This window comes from Plecotus auritus (genome assembly GCF_963455305.1).
Source record: "Plecotus auritus genome assembly, chromosome: 5".
In the NCBI taxonomy this organism is placed as follows: domain Eukaryota; kingdom Metazoa; phylum Chordata; class Mammalia; order Chiroptera; family Vespertilionidae; genus Plecotus; species Plecotus auritus.
Genome location: NC_137776.1, coordinates 17,733,205 through 17,758,155, shown reverse-complemented (window position 1 = coordinate 17,758,155; position 24,951 = coordinate 17,733,205). Strand labels below are relative to the sequence as shown.

General features: G+C 37.3%; 1 protein-coding gene across 4 annotated transcripts in view; it reads left to right on the top strand.

The window, feature by feature from the left end:
* ERBB4 (erb-b2 receptor tyrosine kinase 4) overlaps nucleotides 1–24,951 on the top strand; it is a 966,639-nt gene that overhangs the window by 918,941 nt on the left and 22,747 nt on the right. For all 4 annotated transcript variants that reach the window (XM_080671023.1, XM_080671024.1, XM_080671022.1 and 1 more), the window contains exons 21-25: nucleotides 20–175; nucleotides 2,446–2,521; nucleotides 3,674–3,820; nucleotides 6,416–6,513; nucleotides 9,154–9,324. In XM_080671023.1, the coding sequence (XP_080527149.1) occupies nucleotides 20–175; nucleotides 2,446–2,521; nucleotides 3,674–3,820; nucleotides 6,416–6,513; nucleotides 9,154–9,324 (648 nt within the window). The remainder of the gene's footprint in view (nucleotides 1–19; nucleotides 176–2,445; nucleotides 2,522–3,673; nucleotides 3,821–6,415; nucleotides 6,514–9,153; nucleotides 9,325–24,951) is intronic.

Genomic DNA, 24,951 nt, shown 5'->3' with positions numbered 1-24,951 from the left:
GGAACTTGGTGTTTTTCAGGGAATGATGTATCTGGAAGAAAGACGGCTTGTTCATCGCGATTTGGCAGCCCGTAATGTCTTAGTGAAATCTCCAAACCATGTGAAAATCACAGATTTTGGACTAGCCAGACTCTTGGAAGGAGATGAAAAGGAGTATAATGCTGATGGAGGAAAGGTGAGTATCTTTTTGAGAGTAATGTTGCTTGTAAGCATATTATGGTATCCATTAATCTACTTATATTTTATAGGAAGAAGCCAATAAGCCTGAGGTTTAAGAGATTACATATTCCCAATTCTACCATTTATATTTTCTCTTGCCAGGGTAAAAACATACAGAGAGAATATATTGCCAACTTCTCTTTCTCAAAAGCACCTCAAATAAAACAATGCATGTCTGGACCCAGGCAGTCCTTATGTCAGGTCCAGTGTGGGAAAGTGGGTGGGTCCTTAGGGACTCCAGAAATTAAGCTTTAATCCAGGGCTATAGAAATTGTTGCATTGGTCCTAAAAGCATAGAACTGACTCTTACAGAGGATACAATTTCTCTCTCATAGGCTGGCGAGAAGCTTGGCTGCTTACCTAGAACCATAGGAAGATTGACCATCCTATTTAACTTCTAATCCTCTTATAACAGATAAAACTGATTCCTCTTATCTGACTTATTTGTTTTTAGCTTTTATCATAGTGTAGGCGTTACCAATTTACTTTATTTATTACCTGACTCTTTCCTCTAAAATGTAACTTGCTATATCCCAAGGGGTCTGAATAGCTACACTTTCTCCTGACTTTTCTGACCCTCCATCCCCAGGCTCTGCCTGACACCTGTGGTCCTGCCTCTCTAATCCACCAGCTGTTCATGGCTTATGTTTTGTCTTTTTCCATTCTTGGCTAACCAACCAGTATAGTTTTCTTGTGGAGGTCCTTCTAGCTGGCCTTGGGGAAACTTAGATAAGGAGAAGCCAAATGAAAAAACAAAAATGCATTCTTAACTTCTGGTGACCCAAAGCTAATACTAACAAAAATATTGCCATTCATATATTATATAAATAATATGTTTATTATATGCTTTATTCAACATAGACCTTCCAAATACATTTTATAAATATTTTTGAAGTGATAGGCTTCCAAATGTTTATCATTGATTTTTATATTCAGTTCTTACATAACCATATGTATTCAAATATTATCAAGAATACAAAATTAATTTTTAAAAATACAACTGCAGTTTTATAGTATTATCTGGCTTTTTACTTGATTTTATTAGCCTATTTTGCCTGTTTATTACCCAATCACAGCAGTTTGAGACCACAGCTTTGAAATTCACTGCAAGATTGCACAGAAGCAAAAGTCTATAAATCACATGACTTCACTTGTCTTGAGAACATACAGCTGTAAGATTCGTCTAAAGCAAGATTCATTATAGCTTTAAATGCCTAGTAACCATTAAGTCTTTATCAAGCCACCTGTGATTTAAACTTACTTCTTCAACACAATGTCCGCAATCCATAAAGTCAGCTAACTCCTTGCCCATAGGGAAATTATTTTCAATGTGTCTTCTGTTCCCTTTCACTGAATGCCATGATTCTGTCATGGAGTTACCTTGGTATCACCTTGGTGAGCAGCCAACCTCATGCTTTCAAAGGCCTATTTAGTTTTAAGCTTTCAACTGCCAAGTAGCAGTGTTTATCTTTATTCCATAGAATCTGGTTATATTTTCAGCTATATAATGCTGCTCTTCGTAGTGAAACTGATTCTGCTGACCCATCAGCAGCAGGGTATGTGAGTTGAGTTGTTTTGCTTATAGTGATGGTGGGTTTGTACTGATTCCCTCACATTCTTTTATATAATTTCTGTACTGAAAATGGTACAAATTTTCAATACTAGCTAATCAAGATGAGGGAGATCATTTGGGGTTGAGGACCAGAGCAAGACTAACTTTGGATTTTATTTTATTAGGTCTTTTAGTGACCAAATTATATGAAAGGAGAGGGAGGGGGGCAAGTGTGGAGAGTCTCTTTTACTGGTGGGCTGACATTTGTCTGAGGGTGAGAAGGGATAAGTGAGAATTCAAGGAATCTGATTTTGGAGGAGATATAATATGATCCCATTTTATAGAAGTACATGTGTTGGTGTTTAGAATTGTAAAACAATATTAGCTAAATTTAATTACTACATAAATTAAGAATTATAAAAAATGATGCTTATTTTGTTATTTTAGTTTTCTCTGTTTATGAAGATTTAAAAAAATAAATGTATCTTTAATTTAACTCATTTTAAGAATTTATAAATGTCAATTTATTTGTTCTCTGTATTGAAAAACAACATATTTACATTTGCAATACACACAGTCAAAAATATAATTGAATTCAAGACTCACATTTAAGAAATCAATATAGAAAATATTTTATATAACTATAAAACTTTTACTTTTCTATTTCTCTATAGATGCCAATTAAATGGATGGCTCTGGAATGTATCCACTATAGGAAATTCACCCATCAGAGTGATGTTTGGAGCTATGGTAAATAAATGATACTAAAAATCTATATGCCTAGGACATGACTACCCACCATGAGCAGCCCAATTAGAAATTTATGATCAGATCTACCTGTGAGGTTACTTTCCATAGAACACCTTTTTTCATTCATAGAAGTGTTATGAGCTTAAAAAATACTTCAGTTTGAATAAATAATTTATTACAGATGGCAGTGGAAAAGAAAACATAGCCTTAATTAATAGGTTTTACATGAAAAGATACTGAATATATGCATCAGTGACACTTCTCTTGGTAATACTATTGTGCCTGGATACCTATTTCTGAATTTAGAGTCTTTATCCTCAGGAAAACTATATATTTTAATTATACATCATAATGAAGAAGAGATCTGTAATGTATGTATTATTGCTCAAATCAAAATAATTATTATTATCAAAGCTGGCTATCTGCATGCTAATATTTTAGGTGTTTGCTTTTACCAAGAAAATCAATGTTCTGGTGATTCAAGAATGTGATTTTATTATCTAAAGGAAAAATGATTATTAATTTCTTTCAATTTTGTAATCCCCTCTTCACATGTATAATATCTTAGATATGGATTATTCCTCACTCAGGTTCTCATATGTCCTAAAGAAATGAATCTATTTTTATTCAACTTGTTATCTTTGTGTTAGTTAAAAAGGGAGCCGTAATTATTTACCCTAACAAAAGCTAATCATTCAGGAACACCAGCTTAGCCTTTAGAACTTTTAATAGCAAATATGTTAATCTTGAATTTAGTCAATATCAGATTTTACCTTCAATCATATTTACTTGGTGCTGAATACACATGTATATAGTAAATAGATTGTTTTGTCTGCTCTAATGTGGTAGAGTGAAACCTAACGTGGGTCAGCAAACATTAGCGTTACTTATAATAAATGGGGAGCAGACTTTTTATTCTGATATCCATCCTGAATTGTCTTTGCCACCCATTAAAAATTTCAAGATAATAATAATTAAATTTCAAAGATTTTGTCATTGGGTGTCTAAAAATGAGTAGAGGAATCAGAAGAGCCTTTTTTAAATCTATTTTCGATTGCCCTCTGGGGAGCATTCCTTTGCCACTTGTGTATTGCTCAATTGTTCAAAATACATTGTTAATATGCTTACATAAGAATTTGATCTCCAATTTAGGAGTCACCATATGGGAACTGATGACATTTGGAGGAAAACCCTATGATGGAATTCCAACCCGAGAAATCCCTGATTTATTAGAGAAAGGAGAACGTTTGCCCCAGCCTCCTATCTGCACTATTGACGTTTACATGGTCATGGTCAAATGTAAGACAGCAAAATAATTTCATCACCACCATCATCATTCTTAGTAAAGTGATAGCACAGATTAATCTACCTGCATAATGTTTTTGTATATTGATAAATACAAAAGTTCAAAAATAATTATGGAAGCAGCATGTAAACACCTGTGTTTTTTTGTGATTATTATTAAAATGAAGCTATATCATGCCTCTGTGGTATGAAGTCAAATTATATGATTTTTATCATTTCCATGACAATCAAATTGTCTTACATAAAGAGATGTAAAAAGTCAGAATATTAGTAATTTTATAGGAAAACTAGAGGGCCGATGCACGAAATTCTGAAAGGGCCTTGGCCCGGGCCCGTGCCGACTGCAGCTTTGTCTGGAAGGAAGAACACCTGGAAGGACATCCAGTCTATTTAGCATATTATGCGTTTATTGTTATAGAAACCAGGCTAAATAAATGATCCTATCTGATAAAGAGGTAATATGCAAATTGACAATAACTCCAACACACAAGATGGCCGCCCCCATGTGGTCAAAGATGGCCACCCCCATGTGGACACAAGATGGTGGCCATAAGATGGCCTGCAGGGGAGGGCAGTTAGGGGTGACCAGGCCTGTAGGGGAGGGCAGTTAGGAGCAATTGAGCCAGCAGGGGAGCAGTTAGGCATCGATCAGGCTGGCAAGGGAGTGTTTAGGGGGCGATCAGGCTGGCAGGCAGGCAAGCAGTTGGGAGCCAGCAGTCCTGGATTGTGAGAGGGATGTCCCAGATTGGAGAGGGTGCAGGCTGGGCTGAGGGACCCCTCACCCCACCCCCCATGCACAAATTTCATGCACCAGGCCTCTAGTCTAAATATAAAGAAAGAAAGCTTGAAATTGATAGCTTAAAAATGAATGACATGGAAATGGGTTTTTGGCCACAGGAAATGAGCCAGGCAGAGGGGAAGTGGGTAGACATGAATCTACATTGAACTAAAAAGATTACGCATGTTTACTTATTTCAATTTGATCATTTGTTTTTGTCTAACTCTTATTTTTCTTTCTCCTTTCTATGCCTAGGCATGTGTTTTAGAAGCCGAGGCTCTTAATTTAAATAGAATTAGAAAAGTCTCTGGAGTTTTTGACTTAATTTAAGTGAGATTAACATTCAGCAATCTTTCTTCTGTAATCTGGGGTTTTCCCCTTTTGATTTGCACAGGATTAGCAAAGAAACAAACTGGTGAAGGTGAATAAGCATCTTATTAATAAGAGACTTTGGACCCAGGTCTACCCTATTTATATTCATGACATGTGTGATACATTCTGACAGTGAGGGAAGAAATAAAAAATGTGCTTTCCAGTGCAGGTCAGCATGCCCTTTTCTCTAAGCATAGTTCTATTTACTCAATATTTAGTTAGAAAGAAATTGAAACCTTGCTGTGAAGTTAACCTTTTTTTGTTCCAATGTGTTCCAGAAACACTATCTTCTTATTAGCATCTTGGCATCAAAAGTACTACTTTTTTTCCCCCAGTGGTTGCATGTAGAATACAGAGCATTTCAACTTTGTTAGAAGAAATAAAATTTACGTGTAATTAATGATATACAAAATGACACCCAAATACTTTCCAGAACAAGAATAAAAATTGAACTCCTAGACAAAAGAGAAAGGCGCTGTGTGGCTCTATTGGATCAAGACTGACCAGAAGTCATCTATGGAAGAATGTTTAAAAACATGCACTCATTACATCATTTGATCTCATACCTAGCATACAGGATGATTTAGATACTTCATTTAGATACTCTAATAAAATAATGAAAAATTAAGAAAACTTTGCCCAATAGGGAGTTTTACCTTGCTTTTAGGAGTTGTAATACCTAAGAAAAGGGTCATTTGGCAAGAAAATCAAGGAAAGCTTGGAACTTTTATTTTCGTCATCGCATCAGCTACACAGAGCCTGGGGAGATGAGACCCACTTTAGCTAGACTCCCAGCTAAATAATAATGCAAACCTTGAAAATTGCTGAGAGAATTTTTATTCTGAAAAGGCTAGCACTAAAATAAGCCAATGGTGATTGCTGAACAAACGTTACCAATCACTGTACAGTAGTTTGTTGTGGTTTTTATTTCCCCCAACCAGGAAAAAGGTACCATTAAAAAGTTGCTTTCTATTCCCCCTTTTTTTTTTTTACCCTTTGTGCTATTGTACCACATTATAACCAAAGCTTTTATTCCATGGCTCTCCTGATACAGAATAATAAATTATATTCAAATCACCTCTTCTATAACCACCAAAGGAAAGTTTTAAAAGAGAATTCTCTCTATACCTAAGAAAAAATGATCTGAAACTCTGTAACTTAGTATAGTTAAACTAGGTTATATATATATATATTTTAGGAAGAAAACAATTTTAATTTAGATCATGAAAATAAAAATTTATGTTATTCTACAATATATTACATTTAGTTGTGTCAACAAACTGATTGAAGTAAAGCCCTTGCCTTTTGGGTTGTTTCTTTCATTAACTTCCTTTGTTTTTCAAAACATTATTGTAAGAAAACATTTTTAGCCTATATTTTCATAAATTCCATGTCCCATTTCTTCCTGATTATGACTTTTATTGCATATGAATTTCTAGGTTGGATGATTGATGCTGATAGTAGACCTAAATTTAAGGAACTGGCTGCTGAATTTTCGAGGATGGCTCGGGACCCTCAAAGATATTTAGTTATTCAGGTTAGTACATATGTCTTAGATTTTTAAGAATTTCCCAATGGCAAACTCACTACAAATATGAGTGATATCTGGGCTTTGAAACTGTGGAAATCACCCTCACAAATAAATTAACTAAGCAGAATATCATGTGAAATGACTTATGGAAAAAAGCTTTACCTGATGTCAGAATTCTTCTAAGCACCTTCCCTTAGTATTCAAGTGCCTCTGCTATTGAAAAGCCAGATAATTATGATTATCCATCTACACAAAAAGCCTGTATCCCCAGACTAGCCTTCCAGCACTCTGCTTTTTGTTAGCATTATGTGTGTCATGTTCATCATTATAATCTCTTTTCAGATCAAAAAAGGATTGATTTTTATCTTAATCTTGTCCATGATTGAAGACAATGAATTAAAGCTTCAATATATTGATATTTCATTTCATAGAAAACTATTTTTAAATTTGTTTGGGGAGATATGTAGTATCTAAGCATAACTCAGATTCAAATGAATTGATATACATATCCTATCTAATAAAAGAGTAATATGCAAATTGACTCTCACTCCAACACACAAGATGGCTGCCCCCATGTGGACACAAGATGACTGTCACAAGATGGCCAGCAGGGGAGGGCAGTTGGGGGCAATCAAGCCTGCAGCAGAGGGCTATTAGGGGTGACCAGGCTGGCAGAGGAGGGAACTTGGGAGCAACCGGGCCTGCAGGGGAGGGCAGTTGGAGGGGGGACCAGACCAGCAGGGGAGAGCAGTTAGGGGTAACCAGCCTGGCAAGGGAGGGCAGTTAGGGGCAATTGGGCTGGCAGGGGAGCAGTTAGGCATCAATCAGGCTGGCAGGGGAGTGGTTAGGGGGTGATCAGGCTGGCAGGCATAAGCGGTTAGGGGCAATCAGGAAGACAGGCAGGCAAGCAGTTGGGAGCCAGTGAGACAGATGTCTGATCGGGCCTAAATGGGCAGTCGGACATCCCTCTAGAGGTCCCAGATTGGAGAGGGTGCAGACTGGGCTGAGGGACACACACCCGCGTGCATGAATTTCATGCACCAGGACTCTAGTAAATTAAATAACAAGCCAAAAGATTTCATGTTTAACACTAGGAAAAAAAATGGATTGGGAGCATTAGCTGGTTTGGCTCAGTGGATAGAGCATTGGACTATGGGCTGAAAGGTCTGAGTTCGATTCTGGACAAGGGCACATGCCTGGGTTGTGGGCTCAATCCCCAGTAGGGGGTGTGCAGGAGGTAGCCAATCAATGATTCTCATCATTGATGTTTCTATCTCTCTCTCCCTCTCCCTTACTCTCTGAATTCAATAAAATATATTTTAAGAAATGGATTGGGTAAATTAAAAAAAGTATAAAGTATTTTTCTGTGATAATTTTTACCTAAACCATAAACAAATAGACCTTGGCTTATGTGGAGAGTGGCTACAGTGTTTGGACAGGTTCAAGCCTCGGACTAATGAGAGGGCACAGTCCTCTCACAGCCACGTGCAAGTCCCAGCTTGGAGGGCAGAGCCCTCCCAGCACAATTATAGCCAACAGCTATAGTTGTAAGCTTGAACCTATGGCCCGAACATGTGGCCCCACATGCCTAAGTGATACAGGCTGCAAATAAACAAAGCTTGATCAGGTGCATGTAATTGAGTAGGATAGAAACCCACGAGAATGTTGTAAACATCTTGACCATGACCTTACTTTGCCTCGTGGCATCTGGCTATAAAATAAAGACACAGCTTGTAGTCTGTGGCGCTGTCTCTCCATCAGAGAAGCAGCGTCCCACCCAGACCCAGCTTTCATTCTCTTGTCTGTCTTTTCTCAATCCCTCACTGCCCCCTCTCAGGGTCACTGAACCTGGCTGAGCTGGTGTGGCACATCAGGCCCCCTGGGGCTAAGTATGCCATGGCCGTGCCGGCTGGCCACAGGCTTACGCTCAATAAAACAAGGTAGTGATTATCTTCATATATATAGTCTGACATGAAGATAAAAGCTAGGTATTACAAGATAATGATCTCCAACTATCTATCTCAAATTAACTTTCATAAGAAAACTACTTACCAAAAGAAAAATCACATAACTTTGAATATATCTATGAAATAGATGAGCTAAGAAAGAGTCTAACAAGGGTTTGGGTGTCTCTCCCACTCCTATTTATGTTACATGCCACGTGGGCTGTGATTTTGAATGCGCTCACTTCAACAATGTTGTGTGCTGTAGGACAAATATGGAGCCTGTGCATCCTGATAACTCTACACTATTAAACAAACCACCCTAAAAACAAAGATTGATAAATCAATTGCCCTTTATTATTTATTCTTAAAGTCAAACCCTCGACACCATGTTGGCAGTAAAGCTGACCACTCCTCTCAGATCTGAAATGTGTTTTGCCTTCCTCAAAACATAGCATTTTGCTTTATTTATCTCTAATGGCATTTTGTGTATTCTTTTTGTATTAAATGTGTTTTCCTTGTCATATCTGAGCATATTACAGGCTCCTTTATGGCTGGCAATTATGCTAAAGAACTATTTTTTTACATGAGTACATGAATTTTCAAACATTGGTTTTGATATTACATAAATTTACTGCAAAGGCCACGTATTTAAGATAAAAGGAAGAATCAATTTTTGTGTTTCTCATGGGCAATCCTTTAGGGTGACGATCGTATGAAGCTTCCCAGTCCAAATGACAGCAAGTTCTTTCAGAATCTCTTGGATGAAGAAGATTTAGAAGACATGATGGATGCTGAGGAATACTTGGTCCCTCAGGCTTTCAACATCCCACCTCCCATCTATACGTCCAGAGCAAGAATTGACTCAAATAGGGTAAGAAGTAATTATATATCAAGTATCATATTATTACTGAGAAATGAAATTATGTAAATATATTTAAAGGCTAAAATTACAAAACAATTTTATACCCCAAGTCAGTGTGATTGCTAGCTTAAAAACATACCATATACCATACCAAAAACAGCTACAGTAAACTTGTCATAGGTAGTTAATTTTGGAAGAAAAGTATAGCAATACAATATGCTCTTTGAAATATCTTCAAGATTTCAGAATGAGAAAGGTTTTCTTTATCTTAAGTTAAAACAAATATTATTTTTAAAATTCTAAAACCAATTCAAATAAATAAAACTGCACATGTATAAATAAATGAATTTTTTATCAAGATGGGCTTTCTACTTTTCTTTCTTAGTAAGATGATATAACTTATTAGTCAAGAGGTAATACCAATACAATTCTCTTTCACTCAGAGACATTAAATATTTTGTCAAGTTGAAGCAGAAAGAGAAAATTGTTCAATCCTTTGAATGAAATTAATAATATTAGGAAGACTGCTTATTCATTTTGAAGATGTAGATTTAAGTTTTGAAAGAAACTTCTGAAAAGAATTTGCATTTCAGTTATCATATTAAGCTCATTCTCTATGAATACCATTCTTTTTCTGAAAACTGTTAATCCATGTATTCATTTATATGTTTATTTTAAAATGTTATTCATAATTCATTCAGCATGTATTGAGTATCTCTGCATGTGAGGCATTATTAGACACTGGAGATGGAAAGAATTTTGACATACCTCCTGCCTTCAACAGTGCCCAGTAAATGAAAGAGACACACAACTATAGAGACAGAGTACAACAGTATAAGTGTTGTTACCAAGAACTGGCCATTTTATAGCAAGGAGAAGCAATAAAATAATACCTGTAATCTTTTTTTTTTTTCATTGAAAAGGCATAAATATGATGCTTAGTTTTTTGTTTTTTTTTTCTAAAGAGCGATTCTTTTCTCTAAGTCTCCTCCTCCATCTAAGAACATTAGAACTTGCGGAACAAGGAGCATTCTATTTGTCTTGACCATGGGCATAACAAAGTGTTCACTTTGCTGCTCATTCTCTAAAATAAAGTTGACAGCAATAATAAAGTAATGTCTCGTATTTCTTATGTGTCAACACACATATAGTGTCTCCTAATCCTCCCAGCAGTCCCATGAGATCCTATTATTATTGTTCCCATCGTAAAATTGTCACAAAGTGATGTTATTTGACTAGTGTCACACAGTTAGCCATTGGAAGAGCAGGTTTCTAATGCATGCAGTCTGTCTCTACTACACAAGCTATTGCTTCACAGTTAATAGAATGTTATTTTCATGATATGGTTGTTCTTATTGACATCAACCTCAACATGTTATTTGCTAATTCCCAGGTGATTTTTGTATAAAATGCATCCCCAACCTGCTCCACACCTTTTGCCCAGCCTAGAATGTCTGATATAGAAAGAGTCAGTGGTGGAGACCTCAATTAATTTTTCTTTTCTATGAAAAATATGTCTTGCATCCCAGTGGGGAGGGGATATAACTAAAAGATTTAAAAGTTAAATCAACTAATAGATATTGACAATCAGTCTCTAATGGGAAGGAACAGTCGTTAGATGTATGAAAGAGGCACCTTTCTTTTCCTCTGTACATCTAGCAAAATGGCCAAATTATGCCTTCAGTACTTATAATTCTATATGACAACTTTATAGCTTTTTATTAAAATAGGGAAATTTCAAGGAAATTGTTTTCCTTCCTTAACATGAAATGCTACAAAGTCCAAAAGCTTAAATCTTTCTCTTCTCATAAGAATTCTCAAATTCCAAATTTCTGTTCATTTTAATTTATGCTCAATGCAAGGAATGTTTAATAAAGATTTGAGGTAACTAAATGGAATTAATGAGAAAAAAGTAGAACCCACAGGAGGAATTACTCGGTCTTCAGCCATCATTTCTTATTCTACATTATTATTTAAACAGTATTATCTGTAGTATTTTTTTTTACTTTTTCTGGTCATTGTTAAAGGAATTATGCTTAAATATCACTTTCATTTTCAGGCATTAAAAAGCTTTACTACTCATCTGTTATTCTATTTTTTTCCAATAGGGCTTTATGTAAATTTACGGTAATTTCTAACATGTGAAAATTCTCCCACCCCCTTCTTTTCTATAAAGCTAAGTTATGTTATACTTAAAAAATAGGTTACTTCAATTTTAGGATCTGTGGACAACTTAGGTGGTAAAGAAACATCTTTAAGTGAATTTTAATCTGATGTTTCTTAAGGATAGTCTTTGGACTTTGAAATCATAAGATAATTCAGTTTTCTTGGCTAGTGACTGCTCACTAGCCAAGTAGCTTTAGGTAATGTTCTGAATAACTTTATGACTTTTTTTTCCTCATTTGTAAAATAAACACATTAATATTTATCTAAGATGGTTATTAGGCATATGACTGAAAAATTGCAGAGTATCTGAAGTGCCCAGCAAGTAAACACTTCTTACCTTCTTTTTAGAATCACCCAAAGATATTTGGTTGAAGACCAACCAACTAAATAAGAAAAGCAAAGTCTATTTATTCAGAGAGTGCTATAGCAAAGGCATCAGCCACCATCGCTAATATTTTGGCAGAGACTCTAAGGCAGACAGAGGAGAGAGAAAACTTTATAGGGAGAAAAAGAAAGGCTTTGGGTATGTTCTGCTTGGAGGCTGTTGTCCTGAGGAAGCTGAATGTGAGCGGAGTAGAAGTAGGGCATCTTATGTTACTCATTAGGGGTACATATTTTGCTTTTTCTGATTGTTCCTAATTTGAAAGTGGGGACAAAGATGAAGGAAGCTGTTAGTTATTAAACAAGTCTTGGTGCCTGGCCATTGTGACTCAGTGGTTGAGTGTTGACCCATGAACCAGGAGGTCACAGTTTGATTCCAGTCAGGGCATATGCCCGGGTTGTGGGCTCAATCCTCAGTCAGGGGAGTGCAGGAGGCAGACAATCAATGCTTCTCTGTCATTGATGTTTCTGTCTCTCTCTCCCTCTCCCTTGTTATTTTCGGAAATCAATAAAAACATATTTTAAAAAATATTTTTTAAGTCTTGGTAATTTTGAACCAACTGTTACACAAGTTATCGTTTAGCTTCCTGAACTGTTCTTAGAGATAGTAACCTGGCTTCTTACAAATCTGACATAGCCAACTGGCTTTCTGGGCCATGTATGGCACATACGGTTTCCTGGGAAAGCTGCTGTCAGTTGTGGGTTAGATCTCTATTTTTATAGGTGATCTGGTCATTGTCTGTTTGTATAATCAATCTATCAATAGGTTTTAGGTTCTATTGCTACCTTTTTTTCTTTCTTGATATATTTACTTAAATACATTTTGCCCAACATTTCAATTAAATGTTCAGTACAGTTTTGAAATTTCTGAGTACATTTATTTTCTGTTAATGAAGATTTTTTGTCTTTCAAGTTACCTAGATTTGTGTTTGTTTGGTAAAATGAACTGTACATTAAATGCAACAGCAATGGATAAGTAATAAATGAATGTGGCTAAATATATTTTAGTTTTAATAATAGTAGAAAGTTTAGTGTAAAAGATTCAGTGCATTTTTCATAGAGGATGACATGATTTCAATTGTTACAGAACCGTTCAGTCATTTGTGATGAGTAGCTTTAAAGATTAAGTGCCCCACCTCTTTGAAAACACATCAGCTAATTCCAAATTACCCAGGCCAGTGGAGACAGGGGAGGCGTAGCTGCTGCACACAGTGAAGCCAAAGACCCACCGTGGATTTATCGTTACAGTTGAAACATTCTCCACTTCTTTTTGATTTGTTAAGGAATAACTGTATTAACAGATTTGTACTTTATCGTTCCTGTTTGCCCTCACTCTCCCAAGGATGGGTATATAAATGAGTTGAAATGTGGCTAAATGTAGTCAGAAGAAGTAAAGGATGAGTAAAATAAGAGTTTGGTACCTCAAATTTTTATCAGTTTCTCAATAATTGAGTATAGGCTAAATATCTGACATCTCAAAATATGTGACTTCTATGTAATACTTTATTTTGTACCACTATCACATTGCCTTCAGATAAGATTTCATAACTTTGATAAACATATTTTAGTAAGGTTACCACACACATTGTAGTTATCTTTGATGTTCTTACCAATTCATCACTTAAAAAATAGAAATAAAACATTGGTCTCCTTGTAAGATTTATAATATTGATGTTTCTAGTAATGAATAAACTAGTGGAAATTCAAGCAAAATGATGATGCAAAAACAATGACGTTATTCTTAATAATGACATTTGAAAATATGAGAATTTCATTTGAGTTTGTCTTTGCAGTCCAATAAATCAAAACCATGACCTTTATTTTATGAAATAATAAAAATAATGACAATGATATGAGCTAAAACTTACTGAGTATTTACTATAACCCAGGTACTATGCTAGGTGCTTAATATTAACTATTTCACAAAGCTCTATGAAGTAGGTGCTAATATTTGTCTGATTTCAAGAGTTAAGAAAATTGAGCTGTGAAAAGTTTAGGTAACTTACAAATGATAAAAAGCAGAGCTAGAACATCCAGCTTTCAACAATCCCACATGGAGTCCTATTCTTGACATAGCAACTTACTATTAAATTTCTTGCTGTTTATGGAACAAACACTTTTGTTTCATTCAGTGGTAACTGGCCAACAGTAACAAGGTTAGATGTCAAGAATTTCACATTCTAGAACCAGTGCTTTGATCCTTTAGTCTCGGTGGCATCATTTAATCAGACTCAGTTTTTTCATGTCAATGATGAGAAAATGGAAATAAATCACCTGTAAGATTTTTCTAATTTTAAAAATACCTTACTATAGAATGACTTTTCAAAATGAAGATTATATTTATGCATTGATTTACTTGTGAAGAGTATTATTTGGAAAATGACTGAAAGCATGTTGCGCTGCTCCTCTACACAACCTTTTTTCTTATGTGGCTAAATATAGAAGAGAAAAACCCCATCGTTAAGGTAGCTAAGTGATGTAGTGGGAGAACTTTGTGATGATGTTACAAGGTTACTCTGGTTGAAATTTACCAAGGATCAATATCAGTTCTAACTGCAGATGCTACTTGATGATAAATGATTGTAGACTCAGGATATTGGTTTTACATTTCTTCCAAAATACGTCAAGGATTCCTGCAAAATATCCTTAGTATGATGCTTGGGATTGTTTTTGTTTCATACCTTATCTATTAAGCCTGAAGAAGGAGCTCTTCCTATTAAGACATTCTATATCACTGGGTATTTTTTGTCACAATATGTTTCTCATTTAAGTGGTAATGCCTTAAACTGTCCAATTTATTATGATGAAGAATTAAATTAGTTATATATTGAATGTTTATCATGACCTTCTAGGAACTATGTCGGACATAAGGGTGCAGAGTTGCAAGACAAAGGTTTGTGCCTGCAAAGAATTTATATTCTAGTTGAGGAAATGATATTCTAAGAGCAGTATGCCAGGTATTACAAGAAAAATACAAAGGGAATCAAATCAACTAAAGAGGCTATAGGAAGTTATTTTAGCTGTGTTATTATTGCAGAATGAATCTAAACATGTAGCTTGAAACAGAGGTAGAGTTTTGATAGAGCAGGTCTGAAATTTGTCGGAAGGCAAACAAACAACAACAAAAATCCAAGAGGAACAAAGGCAAAAAAATGCATTTTTAAGTTTACATGTAATATTCTAGTATTTTGTTTTGTTTTGTGTGTCTTTAATTCAAAGCCTTAAAGCTATGCTAATACTGGCTATTATCTATTTGAAAACCTAGTATTAAAATGAAAATATTTCTATACTGTACATGCTTGAAAATTCTTGTAAGTTATCTAAGGAAGTAGAATGGGCCTTCTTCCAATTTTCTGATTTTTGGTCAGTGTTATGAAGGTTTGGAATCTCTTGCTTCTCATTAAAATCACCCAATTAAAAACAAAATGCATTTTGGCCTTCTTGAAAAACAACTCTGAAATTCCTAACTTCTCTTTCTCCTACAGTGCCTCTAATTCAGGCCCTCACCACTTCACAGGAATTACTACAATATCCCCCTGACATCCAGTTTTTTTAAAAATGTACTCAATTTCTAAATATAGTGTTTACATTTTACTAGATGAAGAACAATATGAGTGACTATTTCAAGCACCTGATCATTTATCAGCACTGCTTCCTTTTATATTTTTATCCTTGTCTATTTTGAATACACCTACTAGTATAATTTTCATCACTGGGATACATTTGAGTGATATATATTTTATTAGATCTCTCTTTATATGATATATAATCCTATTATCGCAAACAGTTGAAGGACTTTTGAACATTTATCCCAGGAAATGCCTGGGTCATTCCAGTTGACCAGTCCCCTGCAATTTATTTTTTACTACTCTCTAGCTCACACCACACAAATACCCAGAGCTGTAAGCATTATTCCAACATTGATCTCTTTCAAAATATAGATCATGTTGGTGCTTTCTGTTTTAGATTGAAGGTGTGGGTGGTAGCTGATTTATTTTAACAAAGAGTTGTCTATACTTTTGCATTATGAATTTGTCTTTTTATTTCCTAAATAAGAACATAGTGTCAAATAGCATTTGTTTATTATTCCAAGTTCTTGAAAATTACAAAGATATTTTTTAAAAAGTACTGATCTCTCTAATTTTCTACTAATTTGAGAGTATCCCTCACCCTCTTGAATCATTACTTTATATGTAACAAAATATCAGTATCTTTTTGCATAATGTTCTCTCTACCAGTGACTATCTTAATATCTGCCTATATTGCTTTAGTTATACTACTCTTCCTAAGCTTTTTTTTTTTCTTTAACAAAATATTTTTTACCCAGTACTTACCTTTCATTTTACTCTGACTCTATAAGGATTTTCATTAAGTTTTGGCCATAACATCTTGTTAAAGATAATGATAAACCCTCTACAGTACAAGTGGATTCTTCACTTAACCAAGTGTTTAGGAATTACAAACAAAATTAAACTTTTCTTTAATTTCTTAAGTAATAGAGAGACCATTTTTAGACTTCTTTTTTAAATTGTATCTCCAGGTATCATAAAAATCACTTCTAACAGATTTGGACTTTGGGAAGCACCTCCTCATTATAGGATTTTATGCTTTCCTCTATAGTTATTTTATTCTTTAGAGAGTCTGCCTTTTCTGTTGGAAAATGACTGCCTACATTCCTTTTAACATTTTTCCTTACAATAAATATTACTTATCCTGTCTCCCTTCTATCTATAAACGAATTCTAGCCCACCATATGTTTAAAACTAAATATTAATACCTATAAATGCATGCTTGTGCATGTAATAGAGGCGGGATATTTCTTACAGCATGGTAAATCAGTGACCCCCTTCCACCCACCTGCCCCAGGCTAAAGTGCAACAAGATATTAAGAACTTCCCAGCTTCAAAGCTGAGGAAGCAGGAGAGGTTGGCAGGAAATATACACCCCCAAAAAAGTTATTTCCTGTACATAAATTTCCACACTCCCATTTATGCACAGACACTGGGCACTCCTTACCATAATAACAGCATAACCTTTTCCCTCTCATCTGCTGCTTCCTTTTCCTTCCTTTCCCCTAGTATCTATGTCCTCTGGACACTGTTCCAACTAGATTATCCCTGAATGGCATGTGGTTTGTCCTTGGCCTAACTATGTAGATCAACTCTAAATATAGTAATGGGACTGAGATGTCCCATGGTAGTATGAAGTGGGTGTGTAAGTAATTACAGGACTGGAGGGCATCCTAAAGACCTTCTAGTACAAATGCTCTCATTTTACAGATGTGTAAACTAATGCTTCAGAAGATAAAACTCAGTGTCCTTTGCTTCTAAAGAAAAGGTGGGAAGCCATGTTCCAATCTCTCCTAAGTTTGGCATTCATAGGTCTAGCATCAATCCAATTCTCTATTGGTACTGTCTGTTTTTTGTTTGTTTGTTTGTTTGTTTGTTTGTTTGTTTGTTTGTTTTTCTGGTCAAAACTATAGAAATCTTAACTTTGACTTCAAGTCTAATGAGGTTTAGCATCAATTGGTTTAAAAGGCTCCTGCTGAGAGTGCAAGGAGAAGCCACAGACCTTGCTCCTGTTTTGCCTCCTCTGCTTATTCTTCTGTGAGATTCCCTGTAGCCAAGAGTTAATGGTGTAGAAAGATCAAATGGAATTGACAGAGCCAAAAATTCAAAACAAAAACACAGAGAGAAGAATCTCTGCTTTGGGACCCTGTAATAACATGCTTGAAAATAAAATGATCCTTGTAAGTTTCACAAATGTCTCAAAGTCTTCAAACATGAACTTAAATATAGCTGCCATGTATTGATCATGTATTTATGTATTAGGTTCTGCTCTGAGCTTTTACATTTATTTGGGTGAGTGGAAAACATCACTGTTTTCATTTTACAGATAAAAACTGAAACATTGACAGCCAACGTCTTTTGTTGAAACTTCCAGCTTGTGTGAGATTTGAACTCAGATCTGTCTGGTCTGAAATTTATGCTTTTAAATTTCAATTTTCATCTGGTTAAAGAACATGCCAAATCAATATAGCATCTTCAATAAATAATAATCAAACAAAATATAAATATAAACTTATATAATCATTCAAATGAAGTTCATTAAAATAGGTGGTACAGATTTCTAATTTCTTTAATTTCTTTTTAAAGTATTTGGGACAATCTTTATGAAATTTTCTTCTTTGATTCTAGCCTACAAAGCAATATTTTGAAAATTACCTTCACTCTCCCTTGAATCCTTTGAGGATTCAAAGTCCACTACAAGCAATATAATCTATCCTCCTATCTAATAAAAGAGTAATATGCAAATTGACTGTACCTCCGCTACACACACCAGCCATGCCCACCAGTCACGCCTACCAGCCAATCAGGAGGGAATATGCAAATAAACCCAACCAAGATGGCTGCAGCCACAGAGAGCAGGAGGGAGGCTTGGGTTTCCCTGGCAATGGAGGAAGCCAAGCTTTCAACCTGCCCTTGCCGGCCCAGGCTTCCACTCAATGCTGCAAAGTTTCAATTATAGAAGATAAATAAATCCCAACAGAAATGGACGCAGCCATGGAGCTGGAGAGAGCAGGAGGGGAGGGTTGCCGTGGCGATGGAGGAAGCCAAGCTTCTGCAGCCCTGGCCTGCTTTGGCCTCTGCTTAAAGCTACAAAGTTTCAATTATAGAAGATACATAAATCCCAACAGAAATGGCTGCCACACGGAGCGAGCAGAAGGCTTGGCTCCACTCTAGGCTACAAAGTTTCAATTGTAGAAGGCAAATAAATCCCAAATCCCAGGGCCTCCACTTGGGTCACCAGGGGGCATGGCCAGCCTGCAAACCACCACAGGCCCCTCACCCAGGCTGCCCCATGCCCCAAGGGAACCCCCACCCTGATCCAGGACACCCTTCAGGGCAAGCTAGCCAGCTCCCACCCATTGCACCAGGCTATCCTATCTAATAGAAGAGAAATATGAAGATTGACCATCACTCCAACACACAAGATGGCTGCCCCCATGTGGTCAAAGATCCTGCCCCCATGTGGACACAAGATGGCCACCAGGCCTGCAGGGGAGGGCAGTTAGGGGTGACCCAGCTGGCAGAGGAGGGAAGTTGGGGGTGACAGGGAAGGGCAGTTGGGGGGGACCCAGGCCTGCAGGGGAGGGCAGTTGGGGGATACCAGGCCTGCAGGGGAGGGCAGTTAGGGGTGACCAGACCTGCAGGGGAGGGAAGTTAGGAGTGACCAGGCCTGCAGGTGAAGGCAGTTAGGGGCAAACAGGCTGGCAGGGGAGCAATTAGGCATCAATCAAGCTGGCAGGGGAGTGGTTAGGGGGTGATCAGGCTGGCAGGCAGAAGTGGTTAGGGGCAATCAGGAAGGCAAACAGGCGAGCAGTTGGGAGCCAGCAGTCCTGGATTGTGAGAGGGATGTTTAACTTCCCATTTAGGCCCGACCCCACTGGGATCGGGCCTAAATGGGCAGTCGGACATCCTTCAAGGGGTCCCAGATTGGAGAGGGTGCAGGCTGGGCTGAGGGACCCCCCCCCCCCGTGCACGAATTTCGTGCACCGGGCCTCTAGTATATATATAAAAGGCTAATATGCTAAGTGTCCATCCGACTGGTCACTATGATGTGCACTGACCACTAGGGGGCAGATGCTCAATGCAGGAGCTGCCCTGATGCCCACTGGACATTTACAGAGAAACAGCACAGTGAACCTGGCACCAACAAAGCAACACTAGGCTTCCCCCAAGTGGGACACAGGCCCCACGACCACCCCTGAGTGACAGCCCACCAAATTGCAGCCAACGCTGCTGAGACCCCATGGTGCAAAATGTAGCCCACAGCCCCTCCCAGTCCAGAAAGGGTCGCTGCGGGCACCAGGTAATGACGTCATGTAGCAAAGCCTGGCTTCCTCTTTCTAGTGCAGGGGTCCTAAAACTTTTTAAACAGGGGGCCAGTTCACTGTCCCTCAGACCATTGGAGGGCCGGACTATAGTTTAAAAAAAAACTATGAACAAATTCCTATGCACACTGCGGGCCCGGATGCGTCGACTGCTAAGCAGGACAGGCATCGCCCCCGGCGGGCCGGATAAATGTCCTCGGCGGGCCGCATGTGGCCCGCGGGCCGTAGTTTGAGGACACCTGTTCTAGTGACTAGCCTCTTTGGAGTTTCTTCAGCCCAAGAACATGACTTGCTTTATAGCCAGGTGCAATCATTTTACACTTTAACCAAATGTCTGTGAAGTGTTTTTCCATGCCTCATCTCATTTGATCCTCACATAAGTCCTGGAGTAGGCTGATAGGAGACTTAGTTGAATCCTATTTTCTTTTCACTTGTCAAAAAATAGAGATTTAGAAAGCTTAGAAACTTGACCTGACTGAAAAGAAGTAAGAAATGGTGGACCTTGAAAATAATTTCAGTTTTTCTCACTGTGCAGAATATAGTCAAACACTGCTGCAGTTAAATATTTTACCCTTTGTTCTCCCTGCATGATCTACAATAATAATCTGTTTCGTGTTGATATTTACTGCTGTGTTGCTGACAATTACCTGAAAGAGAAGTTGGGGTGCTTCGCTGGGCTGGAAAAAGTTTTGCTAAATCAGAAAGCAGGTCTAATTAAGCAAGTTTATTTTATATCTATTAATGGTTAAGTTGACTCGCACATGCGCAATACATATAAAGCTTTTGCTGGTGCCAATCGCACATGTGTGTTTTGATCTGTCATTGTCAATCATGAATTTGGTTAACACTTCTATTATAGAGAAATGGTGAATAGCAATATTAAAATATTTCTTCTAATTAATTTTCTTTCAATGTGCATGAATCCATGCACTGGGCCACTAGTTATAAAATAAGAGAGAAATTTTCATTCTTGGACCATTTGCAAAAATAGGTAAGAGCTAAATAATGCTTCAAAGTTTACAAAGAACTCTGATACATGTGGCATTTTATTTTCACACCAGAATCCCAATAACACAGTAATCAAAATCCCTGACCTAGTAAATGACTGGTAACTTGGTTAAAAGGTTGGTAACTCGAGAACCAAACCTGGGTCAGGTCTTCTAACTGCAAACTGAGTGGCCTACCAATAATGATTCCTCTTAAAGAACACCCTGCAGGCATCACTGTAGATTCTTATCAGTACTAGAGTTAGACACTGCAAACAGGTTCCCACAAACACTGAGACAGCACGACCATAGAAATGCTGCTTGTTTAAGGAAAGTCTTTCAGTGATCTTTATGAAATTATTTTACTCTTGAGCAATTGTCAGCTAGCATAAGAAGCTTTTTTGAACAACCAAAAGAGGCTTTTATTCTCTTCAAAAGTGGAAATGAAAAAAATCAGATCTAGGAAAGGAAACAAAGAGGAGGAAGGGGCAACTAGAGATGATACTTAGATTTCGAATGTTAATGAACGTTTTATCTAAGTCATTGAGATGGTTATTTTTTAGTATTATTGACACAGGACTCCCAGCTCTGACTGTACGTTATTGGAAGCAATCTCATCAGGAAGTCTATTCTTTACTGCACTAGACCTGAAGAGGATAATTGTGAGTTTCTTTAGCCTTTACACAATAGAAGTGGGAGATTATCATCAACTTCCCATTCATAGTGTGAGGAAGTTAATTTATGTATTTATTTATGTATTTATTTATTTATTTGTACAAATCCATCTTTGTCTGCCAGAGCTCCCTGTTCAGGCCAGCTTGCGACCATGATTATTTCTGCAAAGATGTGAGGGAGAGATGCTCTATTTCATTCTCAATAAGGACTGATGGCATTTTGAGAGGTTCAGAATATCCTGTGATTACTCCGTGAAACAGAATGGAGAAGATAGTTGTGCATAGTGGGGGCTGGGCTTGCTCATCAGCTTTCCTTTGTGCACTCCCCGCTGTTGAACATCCCCTAATCACAAGCATCTTGCGTCTTGGTTTCTTTCCTCCCTCACCTGCCCAAATGAAAAGTTCTTCTTTTTGTTTGGAATTCTGGCACACCAGCATGTTCTAAAGGGAGGCTAAATTGTGCTCTGTGGACCAGCCTGTCATTACACTTGAGCAAAGGCTGAATTAAGGGGTAGGTAGACCACCATGATAAAATTTTCATATATATTTGCTGTAGAATGTTTTCTACATTGTGATGAAAAAAGTCCTGTAAATCAGAGAGGGAAAGAATTTGGATGTTTAACTCACAACAAATTTGGTTGCTTTTTTCAACAATAACCGTATGCATTGTTTAGTAACATCCATACTTAATAGTTTTTTTGTCTCTGAAAGAAAATAATAATTTTTAAAATTCTTTAGCATAGTAGAGATATTGAAGTTCGATTCCAGTCAGGGCCATGTACCTTGGTTGCAGGCACATCCCCAGTGGGGGGTGTGCAGGAATCAGCTGATCAATGTTTCTCTCTCATCGATGTTTCTAACTCTCTATCTCTCTCTCTTCCTCTCTTTAAGAAATCAATAAAATATATTTAAAAAAAAAAAAAGAAAAGAAAAGAAAACTGAAGCACAGCTATTGAGTGACAGAACCAGGCAGCCTGGTGCTAGTGTCCCAAGAGGCTGCACACTTTACCACAATGATATGGGGACCCACATTTTCTTTTCTTTGTCTTATAGTATAATTTTTCCTCCCATCAGAAGCCTCGACACTCAGCTCATGGTTGATTTGCCTTCTACACCAAACACTTCAACATTTTTTGGTAACTGTTAACAAACTCAGGTAGATGTCTCCCATGAGATATTCAGACCAGTTGTAGTAACAAGTCATAACAAGTAATAACTTTTCCATTTTGTTATAAATTAGAGATTAAACTGAGGGGCACCAAACATTGCAATGTTTAGATTATATTCTACTATACAGAGAGCAAGGTTGTTTTCAGAGAGGGAGATGAACAGAGATGCGTTTTGAAGCTTAAAAAAATTGGTGAAGGCTTGCAGAAAAAAAAAAATGCAGTGGTAATCCAAGCCAGCATGGCTCAGTGGTTGAGCATCAAACTATGAACAGGAGGTCATAGTTCGATTCCAGGTCAGGGCACATGCCCGGATTGCGGGCTGGATCCCCAGTGTGGGCAGTCGAGAAGCAGCTGATCAATGATTCTCTCTCATCATTGATGTTTCTCTCTCTCTCTCTCTCCCTCTCCCTTCCTCTCTGAAATCAAGAAAAATATATAGTTTTGAAAATGCAGTAGTAAGGCATATGAACAAAGACTAATTAGGGGCCAGTAAATCTTCAGACTCACTAAAGGTAGAAATGTAGCTTTTTAGAGGCACCTCTCTGCTTTGATGCATCATTGTTCATTGTACAAAGGGAAATATGAGCAAGGGAGAGAAAAATTATTTGACATATCAAGAGTTGAGAGCTGGTAAGACAGCTGTACCAAGCAATATAGAAATTGAAGGAACTAATTGAAGATTGTATTGAGGATCAATGAAGTACTTAACCATATAGCATAGGTAAGTTTTTTTTTTTTAATCTATCTCTCATCTGTCCACCCTTCTAATTACCTTCTTATCTACATACTTACATATAATCATGTCCCTAATCTGAACTGAGTGTTAAATAGGCTTCCCTTTATATACATCCTTTTGTTGTTGTTGTTAATCCTCAATTGATGATATTTTTCCATTGAGTTTTTAGAGAGAGTAGAAGGGAGGGGGAGAAGCAGAGAGAGAAACATTGATGTAAGAGTGACACATCGACTGGTTGCCTCCCACACGTGCCAGTCAGGGCGGGGGATTTTGCCAGCAACCGAGGTACACCTCAGGTGCATGCCCTTGTCAAGAAGCAAACCAGAACCCTTCAGTCCACGGGCTGCCTCTCTATCCACTGAACTAAACCAGCTAGGAGTATATACATTCTTATAAAGTATAACATTAACAAAAAGATGAGGATTCAGACCCATGTTTAGCTTACTTCAAACCTCATGCGGGTACATAAAATAAAATAAAAGTGTCAAGGAATTAATTGAAGAGCCCTCAAGGGGGGTGGGGGGAGGCAGAAATGATTGAATTAGAAAAAGAAAATCAACTAAGTGAATGAATAGGTGGTTATGGCCAGAGAAAAAGCTGTTTTTTAAAACTCTACAACAGGATGTTTTTCCCGGTGATGTCAAGATATGGCTATCTGGTAGATAAACTGAAGTAGAGATAAGATTATAGACCAGAAGGAAACTATGGTGCTTAGATATCCAGTGTCATTCATGGCGAAAGGGGTTAGAAATGAGTCAGATATCGCTGAGCAATCTGAGTGATACCAATGATCAATCTGAGTGTGGGAAAGTGCCTGTAATAATAACCACAAGGATAAGGGCCTATAGAGTAATTACTCAGCATGAACCTCAAGAAGAGGAGGGGTTTGAATGAATTTCGAAAAGTTATTTGAAGCTGTGGAAGCTTACAGCATATTAACCCTGGCTCCAATGCCTAAACTGAATCATGGAATGAACATTCCCCACAAGAAAGGACATTAAGCCTCTGGATGGGCAGGATGGCTGTTGGTGAGTGCCAGATTTCTGGTCAAGGGTAAACTGTAGGAAACATTCCCTAAAATGGGGGGATAGAGTATTGATGGAATGAGGTTTTTGTGGAGCCAGATACATCATTGGGAGTAGGGTTGGAGCCTCCAAGAAAATGAATATAAAAATAAAAAACCTTCGCAAATTTACCAAATCACATGAACCTATGAATTGAGCTTTTTCCAGGCTATGCAATTGAGGGCCTAAAGTTTTAAGCTTCGTGCTTTAAGGTAAATTCCCCCTTGGTAGAGGTGAGAACACGTGTAGATGAAATGGCTAAGGGGAATGAACTTGTTCTAGGTTTCAAATAGCATGTTAGTGAAAAGCTTCCTTTGGGCCTTCTCTATTTAGAAAGTCAAGATGATGGTGTAGGCCAAAATTTAATATAACAAAGAACCCTTTATTTATTGTGCTTCCTTCCTCCCTTGTGAAGGAGGGCATTCGAGCATTTTTTAAAATTTCATTTGTGGGCTGGTAAACATTTCATGAATGTCCACCTGACTATATGCTTAGGATGAGCTTACCGCTTGTTTTTGCTCTTCTCTTGACCAGAATTTTCAAGCAGGAGAATGTGAAGGTATTTC